The 21,984-nt window shown below is 40.9% G+C and overlaps 1 protein-coding gene across 1 annotated transcript in view; it reads left to right on the top strand.

Annotated features, from left to right (window-relative positions):
• The window catches only part of pcp4b (Purkinje cell protein 4b), a 47,755-nt gene that overhangs the window by 18,768 nt on the left and 7,003 nt on the right, over window positions 1-21,984 (top strand). The window contains exon 2 of the mRNA XM_049577352.1: window positions 12,913-12,964. Within this exon, the coding sequence (XP_049433309.1) occupies window positions 12,913-12,964 (52 nt within the window). The remainder of the gene's footprint in view (window positions 1-12,912; window positions 12,965-21,984) is intronic.

The raw sequence follows: 21,984 nt of genomic DNA on the forward strand, positions 1-21,984 counted from the left end.
GAGTGAGGTTAGAGGATCAAAAGGGAAACAGTGTTTTACTGTGCAGGCTTTCAGCTGAGCAGCGTCCTCCATACGCTGAACGTCGCCAGAGTTACATCCCATTATGAATGATACCTACACAGATAGATTGATCGGTAGTTTATTTGCCCCCTCGGAGGGAATCCTCTTCCAGAGTAGGTGCATACGCAGACATACAGGCTTGTAAAAAATATATATGTATACAAAGAAACAAAGACATGGAAACACGTACATGTATCTCTTCATATCAGTGTGTTAAATCAACAGTGCTGATATGTTGCTATGCAGCAGTGCAACCAGGACATTAAATCAACATGGTGACTTTGATTGTGAGGATGTCTCACAGGATCAATGTAAAGCTCTTCCTTGATTTACGCTCTGTTGGCTTAGCATAAAGACTGAGAGCAGAGGGAAACATAATCTGCCTATGAGCACCTCTAAAAATCAGAAATCAACACACTAGATCTTGTCTGTTTAATTGGTACCACTGACCGTAAAAATAATGGATGTAGCTTCCGTGATGTCACTCATTGGTTTGTGGACTCCAGTTTTGAAGCCATTTTGTTGCTATCTTGTTGTTTTTTTTGTTTGTTTGTTTTTAAAACGACTACATTTAAGCAAGAGGGTGGCGCTGTGGAGGAGCGAGGGGTGGACCTGACTGAGTAGCCGGGGTCACTATTGCCACTCAGAGTGGTCCCGCCCCTAATTATGCATAACTGTAAGCCTTAATAAAATAATAATGACGGAGGAAATTAGCTACAGAGCCCAAATCCGTTTTTTGTACCAGGCTGTAAACATGTAAGTTGGGCATTTTAACATGGGGGTCTGTGGGAACTCACTGACTTTTGGAACCAGCCTCAAGTGGCCATTCAAAGAACTGCAGTTTTTGGCACTTTGGTGTGGACTTCATTTTTCAGCCCCACACGTTGCTGATTGATTGGTACTAAACCCAAAGTGTAAAAGTGACATGTTGTGTGGTCACCATGAGTTTCCAAGGAAAGTGGTGGAGACTGCAGTAAGTCACTCTGTATCACCAAAGAAGGGAGAATTCACCAACTTTAATGTGGATGTCCAATCTGTGCGGATGGTACATGTAGTCGATTGAAGCAGTGGTTCCTCGGCATGTGCTATACTGATGGAAAAAGCTGAGTTTGCAGCTGCAACATCGTGTTCCTCCTGCATCTAGTGCTGTCATTTGACATGACAGTGATGTGGTTGGACACAGGAGGAACTAAAGGCTATTTCAGCTTGGTTTTAGCCTCTGGTAGCCGGGAGTTGAGCTCGAGATGCTGCCCAAACACAGATCTTCCATGTTGTCTTTGCTTGTACTGCACACTGACGATGTACACAACAGTGAAAATGACATCTGAAACACGAGTGCAGAGGATGTTTTAGACACAAATAAATTTGAAAGCATTTTGGCTGACTTGGATTCAGCCATATTTATTTGAGCCAGAGTTTTTGGGCAAAGAAATACAGGTTAGAGAGGCTGAAGTTCACAAGAGATGCATTCTGGTACATGTAGGTGCTGCCAACACAGCTCAACGAGCAGGAGAACTAAGCTTTCTCTATCAGTACAGAATGCACTGAGGAATTTATTGCTTCAATTAAATGCATTTGCCATCAGCACTGACTGGACACCCACATAAGAGGTAGTGAATTTTCTCTTTAAAGGATAACTTCGGTATTTTTCAACCTGGGCCCTATTTCCCCATGTGTATGTGTGCGTATGATTCATAGGTACAACTTGTTCTAAAATTGGTTCAGTATTGAGGGAGCCGGGAGCCGCGAAATGAGCTAAAACAGTAACGGGGGCAAATGTGTCCCGTATAAGTTTGCGCATTAAAAGTGCTTTTTTTCGCCACTGACCGGTTCAGATCGCCAGTAAATTCTGTAAATAGCATAGTAAACGTTTCCCTTACCTCTGGGCTGTGTGATGTCATCTTGCGAGAGCTTTGCTCCACTGTGTCTGTAGCTCTCTCTACTCGTGGGACAGCCGTTTTCTTGAGGAAGAGGTGTTTCGGGATTGGATGTCTTCTCTTCTTCAGCTGGCAGTAGTCATCTTGGGAAAAGTGAGCACTGCAGACCCGGTGGTCTGCAAGGCACGGTGTCTGGACAGGAGTGTTAGCATCCATTTGTAGCACAACTAGACACAACTTCAGCATCTCACCATCCGACAAAAGCAGCCTATGAAAGCTGTACCGGGTGTTGCACGACATGCTGTTCTTGCAATTCGGATAAGCACAAACACGAACCATTGTTTTCAATCGATGCAGTAAAACTCTAAGCTGTACTCCGGGACAACCAGCGCCACTCGGAGCGGCGCTCAGCATGGCTTCTGTGTTTTCTTCCGGCAACAAGCAAAGCTCTCGCGAGATGACGTCACAGCCCAGAGCAAGTGAAGGATAAGGGAAACGCTTAGTATGCTATTTACAGAGATAACACGGTCGATCTGAACCGGCCAGTGGCGACAAAAGGCACTTTTAATGCGCAAACTTATACGGGACACATTTGCCCCGTTACCGTTTTAGCTCATTTCGCGGCTCTCGGCTCCCTCAATACTGAACCAATTTTAGAACGAGTTGTACCTATGAATCATACGCACACATACACATGGGGAAATAGGGCCCAGGTTGAAAAATACCAAAGTTATCCTTTAAGAGGTGAAGGTAGGAGTACAGATCCAGGCTAGTTTTTTTCCAGTTTCCTAAGATAAGCTAACTTGCTGTAGCTTCATATTTCCTGTATACATGTAGACATAAGGCTGGTATTAATCTTTTCATCAATGCTAATAATCCTGTTTCTGAAAATGGTGAACCTTTCCTTTAAAGTGTCTTTTATTAAAACATGAACTCTTCAAATTGGTTGTTAATTGTAGCATGACATTAGTACATACTGTTGAATGAATGAATCTTGGTGATTTTGTGCAAAACAATAAACACAATGCAAACAACAGGAGAGATAATATAAAGCAGAAAAAATTACAATACAAAATCTGAAAAAATGTATAAAAATATATCTGTTTTTGAAGTGAAAGAGCAGCATAAGGCTCCATGTCCGCGTGGATCCATCTGCTTTATTAAGGCGTAACCGCATGAAGATTAAATTTAAGAGTGCAGGCTTGATTTTTGGGCTTGAATGCACATTAATCTCCACATCCATTGAAATAGAAAGGGGAGCTTAATCAAAGTCGTTTTCACTCATATTGACCACACAAAAACTGAAAACGCTTGCCTCCAGCATCCTATTCTGCTGGGCAGATAACTGTGTTTGGCTCGGAGTGAAGAACATAAAGGCTTGCTCTCGGCAGAATGAAAGGAGGTGGATGTTTTGAAAGGATTCTCTGTGAAAACCTCCACATACTCTCTCCTCTCCGTGCCCTGATGAATGTGCCTAATCAGAGATAAAACATATTTACATTTCTCTGATTTGCAATGCGCTTACAGTATATGCTCACTGAATCTTCTGTTATTCTGCTTCACTGTCCCTATGGTTGTGTGTATGTGAGCCTGTATTCTTGTCTGCATGAATGTGTATGTGTGTGTGTGTGTGTTTATTTTTTCTCCTTGAAGTATCCTAATTGAAAGCCTGAAGGCACAAATTCTGATGCAGCCATGGAGTTTGCCGGCAGTGTGCTACAGTAGCTCTGCTGTTTGTGTGTGTGTGTGTGTGTGTGTGTGTGTGTGTATTCCACCTAAAGGCACGCAAAAACACACACATCAAAACACTGTTTGTTGACCTTGTGTCCCTCAGAGTCTATTAATGATTAATGAGAGGTACAACATGTATCTCTCTGCTCTCTATCTCCCTTGCCAATGTCACATAATTACTGTTTCTCTTCTCTGCTTTTTTGGTTTCTGCTTGTCTCTCCTTTTCCCAGTGTGTCTCTGTGCAATTGTGTATGTCCTGATGTCTCCACAGGTGTGCGCATTTGTTTGCCAGTGTTAGCGTGTGTGTTTTCATATGCGGGTTTATCTGCAGAGCGAGGATAGCCCCTTTTCCCCCTCAGTAATCTCACTCATCGAGCTGCTGTTATTGCAGTTTACATTTGGCTCGGCCCCAGAGCGGCTCAGCTGTAATGGTTCCTCCTCCCTCCACTGCCCTTGGCAGTGTGTTATAGTTTCTCATCACCTCTGCACCGAGCTGAGCTCTCTCGTCATAAACAGAATGACCTCAAGTCATGTCTTGTATTCAGGCCAAGTTGTGACCTGTGAAGCCCCGCAGAGCGTGTTCTGAGTGTAACATCGTGATCGTCCTGGCCGAGCAGCGCCCACATCCACAGTGTTTCTATCTCAGAGGAGAAATTCAAAGCTTTCTATTGGTGTGGACATGGTAAAACCAATAATTCTGAACTATTCTGAAATGAAGATCATGAAAACATTTCAAGAATTATCTAGGGGTGTTCAGTATAAGAACATAACACCACTGAAATTAAGGTTTTTACACTTGGGGGAGGTGGAACAGTTGGCGAATCGATAAAAGGTTAATGTGACTAAGTGCAATGGAGATTGATTCAGTGAAAAGAATGATGACAGTCAGGATGTACCTTCATTGCAAATGCCACTGCAACCTCTCTTTGCAGTCTTTGGAAGACAATAACACACTCATGCACACAGGGCTGTTACCACAACTCTTCCCAGAACACATAGCTGTAATATTACTTGCTCAAAACCCTATTTCCATTGTTGAGTGTGCTCTCCGTTTTTATACATCCACTGCTTTCCTTCATTTGAAGTTAGACTGGTGCTCTTTTAATTACGCCATCTCATTGTGCCTTTTTCATCTGCACTGGCAACTGCCTGACTTGAGACTCTGCACCACTTCCTGCTTGTCTCGTTCATTCAGCTCCCAATATTCCTAAAACATTAGTGGATGGAAAAGCACATACATTTGTATTTTCTTTTGCCAGTTCTCTGAAAATTCAGTGAAATTTGTGCTACCTTGTCCTCATTAACAGTGACATAGAAACTTGAGCGTTTCAAAGACAGACTATCTTTAATGTTAATGCACATTTGATGTGGTTTTCGGATGGTTTTTTTAATGTTTGTGCAAATCAAAATGCTGCTAATTTTATTTGTAGTTTTCAGATCTTGTTGAAAATTATTTCAGTGTGTGCATCACTACTTTTTGACATTTCTAACCGTGATAATTTTGGTTAGTATAATCATGATATGAAATTTCCATGCCATTGCATCTTGACATACAGAGCTGGAATGAATAGTCAATTAACAGAAAAATAACTAGCAACTATTTTGATAATCCATTAATCATCTCAGGATTTTTTTAAATCAAACGTGACTGTTTGAAATTGTGAGAATGCTGCTTTTCTCTGTCGCATGTAAAACTGAACTGAATATCTTTAGGTTTCAGAGCTTTAGTTGGACAAAACAAGCAATTTCATGACATCATTTTGGGCTTTAGGAAACTGCAATTGGCAATCTCACTATTTTTCTGACATTTTAAAGACTGAACTATTTATTGACCGAGAAAATAAGCAGATTCATTGTTAAAGAATTGTTAGTTACAACCCTCTTTGTTAGTGGATTGATGTCATGAAGTAGAATCACTGACAAGAGCTGAAACTATAAGTTGATTAATCGAGGAGTTGATCTGAAGAAAATAAATCACCACCTATTTTGAGAATTGATTGTTTCAAGCAAAAATGTCAAACATTTGCCAGTCCCAGTTTTTGAAATGGGAGATGTTGCTGCTTTCCTCTGTCATTTATGATAGTAAATGAAGAATCTTTGGGTTTTGGACTCTTGGTTGGACAAACACAACAAACTGAAGATGTCAGTAGCTATGTTTCCATCCAAAAGTGATTCGAATCATTGGGAAATGTGCATTAAAAGAAATACGAATCCTGTGTGTTTCCATTAAATGTACGGACTTTGGTGAAAACTATGAACTCGTGCGAGTTTTCCGCAGAACCGGAAACAAAACAAGTCTTGCATTCTTCTTCTTCTACGTTTTCTGGCAGTTGGCAACCAGCCTGTAAATGCATTACCACTTTCCCGACCTGGAGTGTGGATATCACCATGGAGAGAGGTGTGCTATGTCAGACTTAACTGTTTCTATCCCGTTTTGCAAATCAACATTTTTTCAAATCAACCAAAACCCGGCTAAAGCGAGCGTGTTTTAGTTTGTGCGAATCAGGGGATTTTAATTCGAATTTTGGCGTTTCCATCGTAATTTTCCGATGCGATACTTCTAGATGCGCATCTAAACGAGCTGATGGAAACATGGCTACTTTGGGGTCTGGGTAATTGTGATCAGCATTTTTCACATGTTCTTGACATTTTATAGACTAAGCAAGTAGTCAATTAATTGTGAAAATAATCAGCAGATTCGTCGACAATGAAAATCATGAGATGCAGCCCTGTTGCTGACTAATATCTGTTTGAAACATAATGGCACTGAAGGCTAAAAAAGAAGAGGAAATAAACAACATCATCAGCAAATTGTCCCTCCACCTCTATGCACATTGAGGTATAAACTGTGAAGAAATGATTAGTTAACATATTTTTTTAGGATTAAGAGATTTTCACCAAACACCTGAAGTAAGACCTGATGTCAGTCAAACAGTCAAACTAAAATGAGAGGAAGGTGATTCAGGTTTGAATGTATCGTTTGTTACAGACATACAGTGTCTCAAATGGATTACAAGAATCAGAACATGAAGAACATTTGTCCATAAGTTATGAACCAAGCTGGTTTCTCGTGCCTTTGAATCTCCTTATAGGCCTATGGGACTGTTTAAATGATGCAAAAGCCTATACAGCCCTTGCAGCTGGCATGTGTGTAATACAATATTAATCTTATTGCAACAGTGCTGCAATATTACATCAACATTATATCTCTAAAAGCAAACACAAGTAACTCAACTAGATGAGCTTGAGGGCAGTTTTGTTTGCAGAGAGCATCGATGCAGGAAAACGTTGGGTTTCCTCTCTCTCATCCAGCTGGTGCTGTAGTAGTTTTTGGGTGCCACATTAGCGTGTTGTGAAGGAGCGGCTGCAGCAGCTCCAACGCAGGCACCAGTTCATTTCATGGCCATTACGAGAGGCTGATGGAGAGACTCAGCTCCTCTCTTTGAACTGGGATTAGTAACAGGGAAGAACAAAACTGTGCTCTTATCTGGCTCTGATATTTGTTTGGAGCTGCAGGGGGGCCGGAAGAGAGCTCAGCTGTGAGACGGTAATGTGAAACACCACAAAGCAATTCGATAAGTCGTTTCACTTCGGGTTTTTTTCCTGACAGACAAATGGAAACAGAGAGCAGGAATCATTCTGATTAGCTTCACAGGTAAACATAAACTGTAGTGTTGTAAGCCTGTCTCGCACACTTTAAGTTTTCTTTCCTTTTTTTTAAACAAAAATTCAGAATTTCATCAAAGACCAGCCTCAAATTAGACATTTCTTCCCAAAAGGGATGGATATGTTGTGCTCTGAGCTCGCACCCCTCACCACCCATCCCTCCCCCCAGCATCAAAGCACAGCACACGCTGTTTGAAATTCATTGAAAGCACTGGATTAATAATGCAGAAAGAGAAGCTCAGAAAAGAGGACACATTGCACGATGCCTTCTCGACTCCTCAGCTATTAAAGCATGGAAACCCTTCTGACATGACCAAATGGGAAACCTTTGAACGAGCGAGGGAATAGCTGTGAAAAGGTTGCGGTGAAAGTAGCTGGAGCTAAATCTCCCAGGAGGCAGCCAGATACACGCTACCTAAATGAAACCATTTCCGTGCTCTGTTTTGTTACTGTGCCGACTCCCCCGTGCCTTCCCTCCGAATGTGTTCAAGATGGAATAAAAGAATCAGTCTATATGAAATGCTTGATTGAAATACAGTTATAATAAATCTTACTAATACAGCAATTTTCTTACACAGGTTTTGCAAAAACAAAACAATGCTTTAAAAAGACAACTTAAATATGAACAGTATAGGAAGTATTAGGGTGCTTTCAGACCTAGAGTTCACTTGCTCTGGGGGGACTAATTTTGTTATGAAGCTGCACGTTCTCACCACAAATGAACTGCACCAGAGCTTGTTTGTAACCGGACTGAGACCACCTCTTTAAGAAGGTCTCGGTCAGGTTGTTTTGGTGCACATCTGACTGTGACTACTGTGTTCACAGAACACACAGAACTGCTCTTAGAGGGCAAACTAACTGGAGTTTGATTGAACCGAATCAAACAGGGCAGGAGTGAAAGCACCCTTAAAGTGTGTATTTCACGTCCAATTATTTTCGCGAATACGGCCACTGGAGTATTTTGCAATTAGCAAATATCTACCCTTAACAGCTGTGCTGAGATTTTTGCTTATAACTAAGCAGTAACTATGGTAGCTAAGGGCTAACTTGGTTTGAAGTAAAGTACTACCAATAGCTGTCATGAAGTGTTGTAAACACGGTGAACACAGAGGCTCTTTGCTCTGAAGCCGGCAGCACTCTATTATTTTTCACACTGTCACAGCAACATGCTACTGCTTCACTCCTTCCGTTCTTTATTTTACGCAATAGAAAAACAAATTAAACTACTCACAGCATTTTGCTAAGCGGCAAGTCAGCAAATCAGCTTACACAAGTCCCAAATACATATTATCAGAACTTACAATGTAGCCCTGTGGCTTCTCTAACTAATCCACGAGCCCTCTCCTTGTTTGCTCTGTCCCTGTATAGTACTGAAGTTGAGTCGTAGAGCTCCAGGTGCCCACAGACACATCCTAAATTTCTGGTTCTCGGTAAAATCAGGAGAATCTCTATTAGAGCCCAACACTGATAGGCTGTCCCAATAGCGTCACATGAATTTCTCGCCAAAGTTGAAAAATTGCAACTCCCGTAGACAGCATGAATTTTGTGTCTTTGAGTCATTCACATCATCATGTCTGCACTTTGACTTTGTGTTGAAGGCATTTGAAGGTATTATAATTCGTCTCTGGTCATTACCAGGCTCCAGGACTTATTTGACTGCAGAGACCAGAAGCCTAACTACTGCAGTCCTAACTCTCCCTCCCTATTTTCTTTTTTTCCTGCAGACAAGAGCAGGCAGTCAGAGAGTTGATTCTGGTCATTTATCTTCCAAATGCCAATGTTGGTAGAAGTACGTGTTAACTGCAGAGGGAGGTATTGATCCAGCTCTTCTCTCTTCATCCTCTGTTACTTCTTCACTACAGGAAAAAAAAAATCCCATCATCACAGCCCCCACCCAGGCTGTGCATATGAACACACAAGCTGACAACTTGTCTCCCAGCTGGCAATAGACTGTGCAAGTTAATGATAAGAAGAGCGACACTGTAAATGGTGCCATGATTTCATATGAGGGTTTTTTGCCCTGCACAAACATGCCCAGGTTCAAATTGACACACATTAATTTATTGGACTCTCAAGACAGACAGAAATCAAACATGACAAAACACGTTATTAACGACATCATTTTTAACTCACTATCTGGTCTGAACAGTTTCTGGGAGTTTCCATCAGGGAGTGTTTCCTCCACAGTGTCCGATTTTAAATTTATGTACATACTGAATGTTTTTGTGAGGTTTGTGAAAGTGACAGAGCGTTGGACTTTGGAGTTTTTGCATTCCTCTCAACTGAATCCCACCTGCTCTTTGGTGGTGGCTGTGAAGATAAATGGGCCACCAAGGCGGCCCGAACACTGCACCAGGGACATCAATTATAACAGGCAGAGCTAATGCTGAATTAATTAGCGATGGGCTGATATGGAGGGGCAGCAAACAAGAGGATCATTTGATGTCAGATTTTTAGTTGCATTAGCACTGAGGTGGATGGTCCGCGACGTATACGTATTTACCTCTCAATAGTTATTTTACTTGTTCCATCCATCTAATCATCTGACTTTCTGCAAGTGAGCAATAGTTAAGTTCACAAAATATCAAACTATTCCATCAAGAATCGCTATGAGGTGTAGTTTAAAGATTATTTTTCTCACCACAGCATGAAGTTTCCATTCAAAACCTGCATTCAAAACCATTCAAAAATTTTGTTGCAGGCACTAAACCTCTCACCACAGCCCATTCCTCCTCCTTCCCTTTCCTCAGTCTTTCCTTGCTCTCTCTTTGCCACACTTGCTCTGGCTCCTTTATCATTTCCTGTGATACCCCCTCTCACTCTTGTCCTGATGCAAGTTAAAAGCAGGATTATAATACGCTTCTAAGAATAGCTTCCCCTAATCTGCTCTTTGTGATGGAGTGTCACCCCTCTCTAACACGATATCTGCTTTTCCCTTTTCACGCCTCTAATGCTGTCGGCACCTGCCCGAACCCTGCAGACCTCAGCGTAGTACTGAGGAAGGATTTATGTAGCCTTTTTCTACTTCAACTTTTGAATTAATCCCCTAACATAAAAAAAAAAAAACATATATAGATGACCAATTATTTTGACATTTATATCAGCAGTCAGGCAGCGGACATCTCGTTATGAAGCGAAACTCTTTCAGCTCTATTGCGTTAACTCTATTTTTAAGTGTACATTGACAAACTCACACGTCACGTCAGAGGAAATGGGGGAGACCTACATTAAGACAGCCACTCTGTGTGTTATTCTCTGGAGATCACTGCCTATTTGCAGTTTAACATGAGGAAAGAGTGTGTTTGGAATACAGGAGTAATATTGCAGTGGGAATGAATGGCTGCAGGATAATGAAAGCTGACATTTAGATAAATGTTGCTGCATTAGTATGTAAGAGTATAATGATTATGTTATATTGGCTAAGTGTGGCCGTGTACTGTTATGCAGCATCGCATCTGAAAGTAATTTGTCGAGTGAGAGAGAGTGTACACTACCCGGTGAGACTTTGTGCTTCGGGCTGTGTAGAGATGTTTGGTTCTACAGTAGGTGGTTTTCTCATTTGCATCCATCAATCTGCCCGTTTCTTACACTTGTGAGTCTTGTGGTGTGGACTGACTTTAAATGAGAGTGTGAATGTGATTATGACCATATGGCCAAGAACAAACACCGTATAATCAGTATGAATTCTCACAGTTGGGTAGTTTGAGATGTGTTTTTCTCTCTCCTTCTTTATAATGACTATAGACTGTTATATGGAGAGTTTCATTCAACAGTCTATAGTCCTGTCAGCTACCAAGGAAACTATGAAAGAAGGAATGGCCATGATAACAGTGACAGCGTTCGAGGAGCTAGACTTTAGTGTCAGTTACAATGGAGTCAATGGGGCGGGCACTGCAAATCACACTTTAACCCAGAGGTTTCCAACTGGTAGGGTCATGGGCCCATCCTGACGTCTAGTGAAGTCTAGTATAGAGTGAATGACTAACGGACAGCTACTTGACAGACACAGCAAACTAGCTTGAGACATGGCCAAACACAAGTATGACACTGAATATATTAAACTGTGTGGACCTTTAACTAATGACTAAGGAGAAATCTGGACCCTGTGGCTGGACCAGTTGGGAACCACTGCTTTAACCAATGATACCCATGTTGTTTCAACTTTGACTGAAAAATCCTTCCACCAGATTAAAAAACACAAAGCACGTGATGTTGACTGACATTTTATATCTAAATATCCACGTTAGTTTCATTATGATTGGTCTCCAAACTGATCATGGCTCTGTCCAGAGGCTGAGATGCAGGTGCTGGACAGAGCCATGATCAGTTTGGAGACCAAAAACAAGGACTGTTTCTTCTTTTACAGTTTCCTTGTCAGCTACCAAGGAAACTGTAAAAGAAGGAAGGGTCATTACGTCAGCGACAGCATTCAAATTTTACACTAGTGCCAGACTTTGGTACCACTTTTATTGAAGTTATTGGGGCAGGCATGGCAAGTCCCACTATAACCCATCATATCTGTGCTGTTTCACCTGACTGAAAAAGGCTTTAACCAAATAAAGAGACAGACATTACGTTGTTGTTTACGTTTTACGTTGTTTGGAACGGTCTAAATGCTGAATGTAATTATTAGATCAATGTGTAATATATATTTTAAGCAGTATATATCAATGCCACTGCATTATTTTGTAAAATTAGATTTAATTTAGAGGCACTTTACACTCAATAAAGTACACTCTCGTATGTATTATTAGGGCTGGCACAATATCAGATTCTGATTGCACAGTTATCATGGCCGAGAGAATTCATGATAATGTTATTTTTGTAGTATCTGTAGAAAGTTTGATATCATGATATCAAATGATCAGTATCAGTATTCAATGTTTTAATTATCACGGTTGTCGTCAATTCTCGTATACTGCAATATACCCACCTGACACAAATTAATCTCAATTTGTGTAATGGAAAAACACATAATGATGCATTTGACATCTTACAGAACTCTCTGCTTTTGGATCTTTTAAGCTTTCTTTGCTTGAAATAAGCACAATAAAACATAAATGTGGGAACAATGGCAACGAGGTCATTTTCTCTGTTTCATATTAACATGTTTCTGACCTCTGTGGTGTCACAGTGCCAAACTGTAGAAAACAGCAACACCTCTGGCATCGTTTCACTCGTGGTCATACCGTATATTGTCCTCAGGCCTTTATACTGTCACAGGGCCCTCCGCCTGCCGGGTCTCCTCTGCTTGGCTCATGTGGACAGAACAAGGGGAACCCACTGGCTAAAATACTCCCGAGTGGAAGCTTTAGAGAGCGTGCTAGCAGATTAGGTGGCAGCTTAGCCCCCAGTAGATGTCAGAACAATCATGAGGACGGGGCTTAATTAGTAAAGGGCACGGAGCAGTGGCTTGTATTCAACTCATTTGGATATGATGACAAGATTGTGGGGAATTCTCTATTGTTTTGCTGAAGTCTGGTGGATTTCAAGGAAAACTGCAGTTTGACAGAAATGTACTGTGAAAAGAAACGTCCATCTGATTAGTTTTTTCTTTCTTGTTGTTTTTGCATCGCAGAGACAAGGATCCGGAGCAGCTGCTGGCAACAACAAGACATCTGGAGCACAAGGTAAGGGGAAAAAAAGCATTTATTTTCAAGACATCCATCCGCAGCGTTATGTTTAAGACAAACTCTAACAGCCCCAAAATTCAGCTTTTAAAAATTTGGGCTTTTGCACCATTTTTCAAAATAAAACCATCAACTGGATTTACAGTATGTTCGGGGAGACAGAAAGCGAGTCAGAGGATGATTGAAGTGATGACAGGATGAGGGGGAGGGAGAGTAGGTGGGCCACAGTTTACAGTACACGTGGGCCCATGTATCTAAGATCTTTAAAAGGCACGTCACATCATTGACAGTAACGGGGTCTGAAGGACAGCTGCCATCAGAGTCTACACACACACAACCTCACCTCAGGGCTTTCCGTCAGATCTCATCATGATCTGACATGAGATTAGGGTGCCATGTCATCGTTTATATGACATGGAGAAGCTTTTATAACGAGCATTTGAATTAGTTAATTTGTCATTTCTTATCAATTTCCTTCATCTCGGTCATGTTATGTGATGCCCCCGAGTCAGGACTGCACATATTCTGAATTTATACATGATTGTTCATCAGTAATGACTCACTTTCCAGAACAGGAAACTGAACTGAATCAGCGGATCAGCTTTGCTAATAGTTTGGCGTTTCACAGAGGTTTTATACCACACCACTCTACAGTTTCCCTATAAATCTCTTGACAAAGCTGAGGATCGCTCTCAGCTTTAACGTCCTGACTCAGCTGGGTAAAATAATACAGACACCGGGAGACAAAACTGAGATGACCATCAGCTCCTGTAAATCCAACTCTCTGATGATTGCCTCCCTGAGCAAAGATAGACCGCCTGCATCATTTCTGTCCTGGGGGAAATAAAGATCAGCTCCACGCACCAAGTGCATTACAAATCATGTTTATTGTTGAGCTTTCGGTCATTAAACCTATCATAGCGAAGCAAATAAAAGCTTCAACGAGAAAACTAATATCTTCCCTGCTTTCACCCCGTCTAAATCATGGCAGTGATTTGGTGCGTTGCCCTGACTCAGCACTACTTCAGTTTGAGATGGCTGCAAGAAGAATGAGGCTTGTGGTCTATCTGCCTTCCTGACTTACTGTATTCCCCCTTTTAGCCTATAGATCAACAGGAGATCAATGTTGGCACTGCACCTTCAGAAACTTCACAGACTCTCAGTCTGAAGAGGTCAAAAAAGGCACAGTTGACCCTCCCATGGCCGTGTTGGTTTTACATGCAAGTGACAGGCAGGCCGCTGTGACATCAGAAATATGACTATAAAAATGTGATAAAGAAGGGAATAAGCATTAAAGGAGTACTTCAGCTACAAAATGATTACTTGCAAATCAGTTAGTTGTGCCGTGTTGCCTTGAATTCCTGAAGGAAACTTTATTTTCTCACATGCCTCCATGGCAAACTGATTGGGGATCATGCTTAACAAGAGCAAAACTTTAAAAGAACATCCATTTACAAACTCTCACACAACTTGAACAGTATAATCCAAGTCTCATTTGGTAAGTACTGACTGTACGAGTAGTTAAATGAGACTTTGATTATACGGTACGAGTACAGATGTTTTGATTAAGGGTGCTTTCAGACCTACGGTTGTCTTGCTTTGGTCCGAATCCGGGACTAATTTTGTTATTAAGTTGCATAACTGGCCTAGAGTCGGTTCGTGTTCTCACAGCAGCATTTACAAGCAGACCAGATCAAATGCCTTGCACGAAAAAGCTGCTCTTGATTGGTCAGAATTTCCATGTGGGAAGAATCCGGGAGGTAAAGCAAACGTTGAAGAAGAGTACACTTGCAAGATAAATGTGACACTTTCTAATGTCACAATGGAGGGACAACTACGCAGGTTGATTTTAGCGCTGCTCATCGTGGACTATATTGCTGTCATTGTTCATTTTAGTCAAACCATACAGTTTGAAAACGAGGCACGGCTCCAACTAGAAAACAATGTTTTGATGCATTGGATGTGCTGAATGTGCATATTAAGGCAGTACAGGAGGAGGTGCACATTAATAATCCTCCAGGACTGTAACATGCTCATGTTTAACCCAAACAATGTGTCATGTGACTGCAGTTGGTTCAGATCGAGGTCGGAACACATTCTCACCACTGCACCAGAGTTTGTTTGTAACCGGACTGAGACCACCTCTTCAAGAAGGTCTCGGTCGAGTTGTTTTGGTGTGCACTTGAGTGCGATTGCTGTGTTACTGTGTTCCTGCCCAAACAAAAAGCACTGACGGGGCAAACGGCTTGAGTTAGACTGAACTGAACATGGCATGGTCAAGGCATGAGAGCAAAACAAAGTTTACTTCACAAATTCAAGGTAACTAACTAACTGATTTACAGACTGTCATTTTGTGGATGAAATATTCCTTTAAGAATAACCTCAAATAATCTTGGTTGATTTTTCCATTTCTTAAAACAGTCCATCTCAAAGGGTGAGGAATAATCCTCTATCTTTATAAATAGCCAGTAACCACCTGAAATGCATGTTAGATAAATGCCATGTTATTCATGATTGAAGGAAGATTTAAACCCGGCTTAGACCCTGTTTGAAAAAAAGAAAATGAATCACCCTGTTAAAAAGTGTCACCTTTCAGCAGCATTATTCACCAACACCAATTAATGGGATCCAGATTACTTGGAGCAGTTGGCTGAGTTGAAGCACTGTGCTGCAGGAGTCTAATTTTTCACTGCCTGTAGGATTCAGGTCCACCTTTCTGTTCACTTAATAAAAAGAGTGAGGGGAAGTACACAGCCTACAGTACACACACACACACACACACACACACACACACACACACACACAAAGCACTCCTTTGTTGTCTGACCTTGACAATTAATTTGATGCCTGGAAAAACTGCTTTCCCAGCGTGTCTGAAGCGTGCCTCTCAATGTGGAGAGAGATTGGGAGAGAGAGAGAGCTTTTAGAGTGGGCGAGGAGGGAGTAACGCTGCTATTGACTCTCGCCCACTCTGCATACCCCCAGCACACAGTCTGTAGAGACAACCTCTCACAGGCTCAAGGACAGCCACACAGAGATGTATTCATATTCACTCAAACTCTTTGGTAAAGTACAAGTACATGCAACCGTGATGCACCTGAGTGATGCTGCACAGGCTGTTTACCTGACAACAGCACTAACAGGGCGGCTGGACAATGGCAGTGCTTATTGTAAAGATAACGGCACAAGATTGAATGTTTATCAAGTGGAAACAATTGAATCGAACTTTTTACGCTCTGCTGCATCTTGCTGTTTATTTCCAGACACAAAATACAAACCACACTGGGGACATTCAAAGTCAGGGGACATTCAGCGTTCATGTTGATGATGTTTATTTTGTAATTAAGAAAACTTGGATCATTAAGATCCTTTAATTTAGAGGCAATACTGAAGTGTAAAAATAAACAAGTGTGTTGTTTCAAAGAGGAAAAGTACAGAAGAATTAACAGCAACAAAATAAAGGTGCTTAAAATGCAGAACAGCCTCTGTTACTGTGTTTTATTATGTTTAATTATTGGATCACTACTACCGATGCATTGATGTATTGAGGTACTTTAATGTCAGAGCTGGTTGAGGTGGACTTAATAAAATATTACTTTAGTGTAAATTCTTTATTAGTTAGTGCAGAGTCAACCAGGCCTTTATTTGAAACTGGCATATATAAGGGACAGACCTCTATTTCTGATTTCCTGTGTTTTCAAATCATATTTTATCATATTTTGAATAGAAGCCTCCCTGTTTTTTTATCTGCTTCTTATAACTTGTTACTAAGGCAATCTCAAAACTTCCTGTGTTTATCTGTATAATGTACGTTTCCACTGACAACACCAATTCCATCAACAATAACAACAGCAACAACAGGCATGTCGGAGTTTCTCTTCACCAACAGTACCATTCTGAATTATTTACTCAATTCTTGCGCATTAATTTTGCCGTTTTTCTGTTGAGCTTCCATCAGTGGTCACATTTCCATGTAATTGTCAAGTGAAATTTAAGTGAACTTTTTAATACCGCAAAAAAGAAAAGCGATTAAGGCCCCTTTCCATCACCTGGTTTGGGGCAAATAAACATCAGAAGCTGGCGGTATAGACTACAGTACACATGGCTATTTTCTGCCAGTAAACAGGGTCGAAGAAGTAGAGGTTGTGAATTGGAGACAAAGCAAGTTGCCTTACCTATCTACGGGAGAAAAAAAGTGCATATTTTCATTGCTCCTTCATGTCAGCTATTATTGGCCTGGTTTCATGCTACCTGGAGACAAAGACAAATCATGTCGTTATGGGAATATCCAGGAAGACGAGATAGCTGATCAGTTAAATGTTTGCTACATCAGAACTTAGCTGCTGAAGGTGTTTTCATATCAGATTTCGTGCATCAACTTGTTTGCAACAAAATGCAATAAAACCAGCCCACTGAGGAGGTTTTATTGCTTTTTGCCATTTCCATACAGCTTTTCTAACATGATACGTCAAAATGTGCATAAGAATACATTTACGAAAAACACAGCTAGTTAAGCTCAATGCAGGAAGGAATATAAAGTTTAACATTAAAAGTTTTCCAGCAACTCAAAGGGTATAAACCCTTTCATTCCTTGGAGAAATTTAATTTGGAAAATCTGAAGGATGTGTGGAGCTTTATCGACAGTAACATAACAGCTCTCAAGGGAAAAAAAAGAAATACTCGATGCAACAGTGAATCTAGCTGAATAAGTGAGTGGGTGGTGGCTGTATTTGAGTTACAAACAGAAACTCGTGGCAGCAGATTGGTGATTATGGAATGACTCTGTTGTTGTTTTGATTGAGTTAGTGCTGGGGCAATGAACATAAAGTTAAATATAACATGAGTTATCAGAGTGCTGGTAATTCCATCTCTCTGCACACCAACAACACAGTCTCACTCTGAAGTTGTTGAAATCCGGCGCTTCGTCAGTGACTTGCGGCATCAGACACCAACAAAAAAAAAGCCATCCTTTCATGCCTGGCTGGTAGCATCAGGGGGAAACGTGGCAGGACAAAACAAAATTTAAGGCAGTGACAGTCCAAGTAGGGTAGGTGGGACTTTCACCTACTTTCACTTGGTAGGTCGGTGTTTGCTACCCGTAAGATTGTAAAACCAAACCCTGTTCTATTTTTTCTAAACCCAACCATGTGCTTTTGTTGCCCAAACATAACCATGTGCGTTTTTTGGTGAAGGAAACGTCAATTTGCGGTCTTGACATAGTGCATTTATTTTGAAAGAGACTGATGCAAACAGTACATTTCCTGTGAAAATGGAAGTATATTTTGAAAAACTACAATGCATGTAACAGACAGAACTTGACATGCAGCCCAGAACGTCAACGGGAACTGCCCATTGGTCCGACATCCCATTGTTCCGACCATATTAAACCCATTGTTCCGAAGTCACGTTTTTCCGAAATCATCATGATGCCCTGTGGTTAAGGTCTGGTTAGGTTTAGGCACAAAAACCACTTGGTTAGGGTCAGGAAAAGATCATGGTGTGGGTTAAAATGAAAAAGAAAGTGGCGAACACATAAGCTGTGAACCTGCTTCGCCTCAAGCCTTTCCCAGCTGACCCAGAGCCGGTCGTGGAGCCGCCGGGAGCTGTTCAGCACCGCGGAGAGCTCCCCACACAACCCTGACCCCAGAGTTAATAACAGGAGGTTATGGTGTTTCACTCTCTTCTCTCTATAGCACTTGTATCTCGACCAGTAGCCTACTTTTGTTGCATTTGCTGATCCTCTATGGTACACAAATACAGTATAGCCTAGTATAATCACATAACGGAACAACGGGACGTCGGACTAATGGGATGTCGGACCAATGACATGGGCCCAATGTCAACAGCCAGCGCACCCAGGGTACCTTGCACGTCAGATCTAGATGTGGAAAGTCCACGATAAAAACGTTGATATGTGATGAGGTCGGAGTGAGAATGTGTGACAAATACAGTCATATACCGTATACCTGGGTGAAATAATAGGAAGATATGAAAAAATATATAGTGCCCAGGTCTAACCGAATAAATAAATGCAAAAATAGAGTTAATGCCCTTTGTCACGTTCCACCACTGATTCCAACATGCTCAAAGTCTCAGTCCCTGCCCCTTAAAAGTCGTCTTATATGACATTGGTCCACATGGTTGGAGTCGTTGAGATGTTGAGATGTTGAGATGTTGTGTATTTGGGCCATACACTCCATATGTTAACTGACCTTTTGAATCCGAGCACAACACAGACTGTCCCGGTCATGTCAACAGCCAGGGCAGCATCAGCTTACTACAGCTTTACATCAGACTGTATAAACAAACCACACTGACAGGAACGTTAAGGCATAGCACTCAGTAATCCTTTGGTATGATGTTATCATATGTGAAATAACCATCTGCTTGCTCATAGATTAAAAATGCTCCATTTCCTTATGTTAATGTTAAGCCTGAACAGTATTGTCAAAGAACAATGTGGAAACTGCTACGCCAACAGCACCTCCCCCCTCCTTTCAAACGGGCACAGGCATAATTTCAAATTGGCTCACCTTAGAGATCAAAGTCATCCTTTTATAATTAGCTGGCGACAAGCTCTCAAAAGTGAAGATGACCCATTTTCAACACACTTTTTTAATTAGCTTTACTGTACTCAATTATAGCCATAATGAATTTGTCTTATTCTGTCAGATATTGTTAGTAAATCACACCATATTGCTGTTTCAGAAGCATTCAGTGCTAGAAAGAGCTGAAACCACACATTTCCTCTGTAGGTCTTTGAACAACCCACGTTTTTTGTTTTTTTTTAGAATGCACGACCACATCCAAGTAGGTTACACAGACGCTCCCTCGGCAGAGCAAAATAAAAGTCGACACACACAATGGAAAAACCGAGCACACAGTAGCAATCAATAGAGAACCAGTCCTTCATGAGCATTTGTGTATTGATCACCGTGGTCCCTCTCACGCTTTGCTGCCCCTCTGGTGTGTGAAGGCCTGAGGGGTCGCTGATACTTTCCTTTCAACTTTCACACACTGACTTTCAGCCACAGACGAACACATTGTGCACATACACACACATTCCTAGGCACATAAATACACACACTTTTACACCTCTCTCTCTCTCTCTCTCTCTCTCTCTCTCCCTCCCTCCCTCCCTCCCTCTCAATGTCTTTTGAAAATATGTAGGATGCCTCTGAGACCGGACTTTCAGCTTTGAATGATGGATGTTTTCTTCTTACATGTTTGGACCACTCCAGTTACAGCAGTGCCTCACTCCTGATCAATATGGCTTCAGTAGCTTTTTTTAGAAGTTACATGAATGACAAGATGGAAGGCAATTATAATAAAATTTAAAACAGTGATGAGAAACATAATTAGTTTGGAAACCTGTGAGTCCAAACAACAGATTACAATATCCACCAGTTCCCCCCAAAAAATCAGGCAATCAGAACTTTCTCAAAACCTCCCTGGGATAGAGTAATTTAAAATGCAAATGCAGTGCGTGTGTCTGTGTCTATATATATATATATATATATATACATAGCCGATTACCGATACCACCATTGATATATCCACTTCCCTCCCCCTCCCCCACCACTTTTAGTGATCATGAAGTCCCTTCTGTAGTGGAATTATAATATTATGCATGCATGCTCGTATTGTGATGGCCCACCAGCAGATGGAGACATGAAATACATTGTTTTTCAATGTATGCAGTATTCATTTATTGTGCAAAATAAAAAAAAACATATGGTCCAATTAATTTTAAAGCCAATATCGGTCGATACCAATGATGTCCCGATATTGTCGTGCATCTCCAGTACATATGTAAATGTTGTATGGAAAGCAGTTTAGGCTACAACTATTTAAATTATCGTAACTATGTACAGTATAAATAGTTTAGTTAATAAAATGTCAACAATGACAGATACCTGCCACAAGAAACCAAAGTGATGGTTCGAAAGTGCTTGTAGGATAAACAGTAAAAACACACAAGCAAAACTAAAAAGAGAACTTAATTTAACTCTAAATTTACCTGTAGAGCTGCAACTAACACTTTTTATCACTTCATTGTTGATTAGTCTGTTGATTATTTGGTCGATTCAGTTTAGCTCTATAAAATGTGAAGAAAAATGGTGAAAAGATGACGTCCTCAAATGTCTGGTTTTGTCGACAGCCCAAAGATAGTCAATGTACTGTCAATGAGTTAAAAAAGAAGAGGAAAACATTCACATTCAAGAAACTGGAAACAGAAAATTCTGACTTATTTTTCTTACAAAACTACCCAAATTGTTTAATCGATTATCAAAATTTTGAGTTTGAAAACTCAACCGCAGTCAGTGATGACTGATGAGTTTTAGAATAAGGTTACAGTGCTAACGTTAGATAGTAGCGTTAACGTAACTAGTAAGTGGAAACGCACAAGGAAGATTACGTTAATGTTTCAGAGGCTACGTTACAGTAGGCTCATGTCAGCCATTAACAACTGGATACTGTGTTGTCATATAACGTTATATGTTATATTAGAAGCAAACTAGGTGGGAGAGAGATGTCATGCGAGCGGTTACGTCAGTCGGAGGCCTCCACGTGGGGAAGACAGACAGGATGCTCGGCCAATCATTGCACTCGGTCTGAATGCAATGTTTGGTCAGAGTTTTTTTTAGAACCATATGAGAATGGTATAATTATGAGTTTTTATCTAAACAAAGAAAAGCGTAAAATTTCCAGAAAGGTAAGTGTCGCTTTAATAGATGCCAACTAGTTACTTTATCGATTAATTATTGCAGCCCTTTTAGCTTTGTAACTGACAAACTGACAACAGTAAATGTTTTACTTTTTAGTTGATAAATAACTGATGTGATTCCTCGATAATTAAGATAGTCATCTACAATTTTTAAGCTTAAACTAAATATTTTTTCCACCTATAATTAGATTTCATACTGCTAAAATAGTAGCTTTCTGAAAATCCAGTGCATAGAATGGATAATACGTATTACCTTTATTCACTTTTTTCTGACTAGCAGCTTAGGAAAAAG

Source organism: Epinephelus fuscoguttatus, linkage group LG5, assembly GCF_011397635.1.
Source record: "Epinephelus fuscoguttatus linkage group LG5, E.fuscoguttatus.final_Chr_v1".
Classification (NCBI taxonomy): Eukaryota; Metazoa; Chordata; class Actinopteri; order Perciformes; family Serranidae; genus Epinephelus; species Epinephelus fuscoguttatus.